Here is a 1,411-nt window from a genome sequence, read left to right as displayed (position 1 = left end):
AAACTAAATGCAAATTCAAAATCTTTTGCTTAATATCTGTGTGATTGTGGGAAAACATTAAAACTCTTTGGGCCTTGGATCCTTCATCTGTAAAATGATATTTGATTTAGAGATGATTTTTGAGGTCCCTTCCAGTTGTAAATTCTAAGACTTTACAAATTATTTAGTTGAACGCCTTCATTTTACAAATGAGAAAACCAAGCAACACAAAAGGCAAAGGTCTTGCCCAAGGTTATGAAGTTTATAATTGGCCAAACTTGAGATAGAATCAAGCTCTGAACACCCAATCTGTTACTTTTTTCCGCTCACTCAACTGCTTTCTTCCTTTTTCAAAGGAAAGTCAGTGTTGACTCTACTATGCTTTAAAAATACTTGAATTGTGGATAAATATTTTTATATCAACCAAAACACAAAAATTTGTAATTGTTTAATATTTTTGTACATCTATCATCATCATTATTGTTATGTTTATTTTTCTCATCCTTTCTTTTCTTTCTCCTCTTCTTTTTCCTCTCTCTTGGACTTAATTATGCTCTCCCTTTTCCTTGCTTCCTTCCTCCCATTTTCTCATTCCTTCTCTTTCTCCTGTCCTTGCTTGTTCAGACTCAAGTCCCTAACTATAAAATTTTAAATGGTTTCCACATGATATCTCTGGTTCTTTTGAAAATAACCATTGTAACCTAAATAGAACCCTACCTAGATTTCTGAGTCTTAATAATCCTGGCATGAAGGGTAATAATGACAGTACATCCCTAAAATGAAAGTTGAGTTGGCATGACCCAATACTGTTCTCAGGAGCAAAACTTGCCATTTTCCTCTATTAAGAGAAAAGCACATTTGTATTAAGTACCTCCCAAGCATCATTATTCACTTAGCGACCTCTCCAAAAGGAGAGAATCCTTTTGGTCTAAATAAACAATCAAGACAAGCATAAGTTTGTCTTCTATTTCTCTCTCAGTTTTAAAGGCAATCATTGGTGATGGCGATGGTTAAGAAGGAAGATCATCGGGTGGTGAAAATCGCTCTTTCCCTTCTGGGATTGTGGGTCTAGATAAACCATCAGCGGCCAGCCATGAATCAGCTACCTGTCAGGGGCGCTGCCCCAGCTGCCGCTGCCGCTGCAGCTGCAGCAGCTGCCGCTGCCGCCACCGCGGAGCCTCGCCTACATCCAGAGGGCAGCAGCAGAAAGCAGCAGAGAGCTCAGTCACCGGCCAGACCCCGGGACAGTACAGTCCGACAGGCAGCCACAGCCGCCAGGTCCCCAGTAGGGGCAGGCACCAAACTCAACTCTGCCCGGCAGCAGCAGCTTCAGCAGCAGCAGCAGCAACAGCAAGCATCAAAGTCCAATAGCAGTCGCCTAGTGACTCCCACTGGCATTCGGGGAGGAGGAGGTGGGGGGGGAGCTGGAGGA

At 42.5% G+C, this 1,411-nt stretch overlaps 1 protein-coding gene across 2 annotated transcripts in view; it reads left to right on the top strand.

Moving 5' to 3' along the window:
- The first annotated feature begins 1,072 nt into the window (after positions 1-1,072).
- Positions 1,073-1,411, top strand: part of SOGA3 (SOGA family member 3) — a 41,007-nt gene continuing 40,668 nt past the window's right edge. For both annotated transcript variants that reach the window (XM_044676946.1, XM_044676945.1), the window contains exon 1: positions 1,073-1,391. In XM_044676946.1, coding sequence (XP_044532881.1) covers positions 1,073-1,391 — 319 coding nt within the window. The remainder of the gene's footprint in view (positions 1,392-1,411) is intronic.

The sequence above is a fragment of the Gracilinanus agilis genome, chromosome 4 (genome assembly GCF_016433145.1).
Source record: "Gracilinanus agilis isolate LMUSP501 chromosome 4, AgileGrace, whole genome shotgun sequence".
In the NCBI taxonomy this organism is placed as follows: domain Eukaryota; kingdom Metazoa; phylum Chordata; class Mammalia; order Didelphimorphia; family Didelphidae; genus Gracilinanus; species Gracilinanus agilis.
Note: the sequence above shows the minus strand (reverse complement) of the source record. Positions and strands in the feature narration are given on the sequence as shown.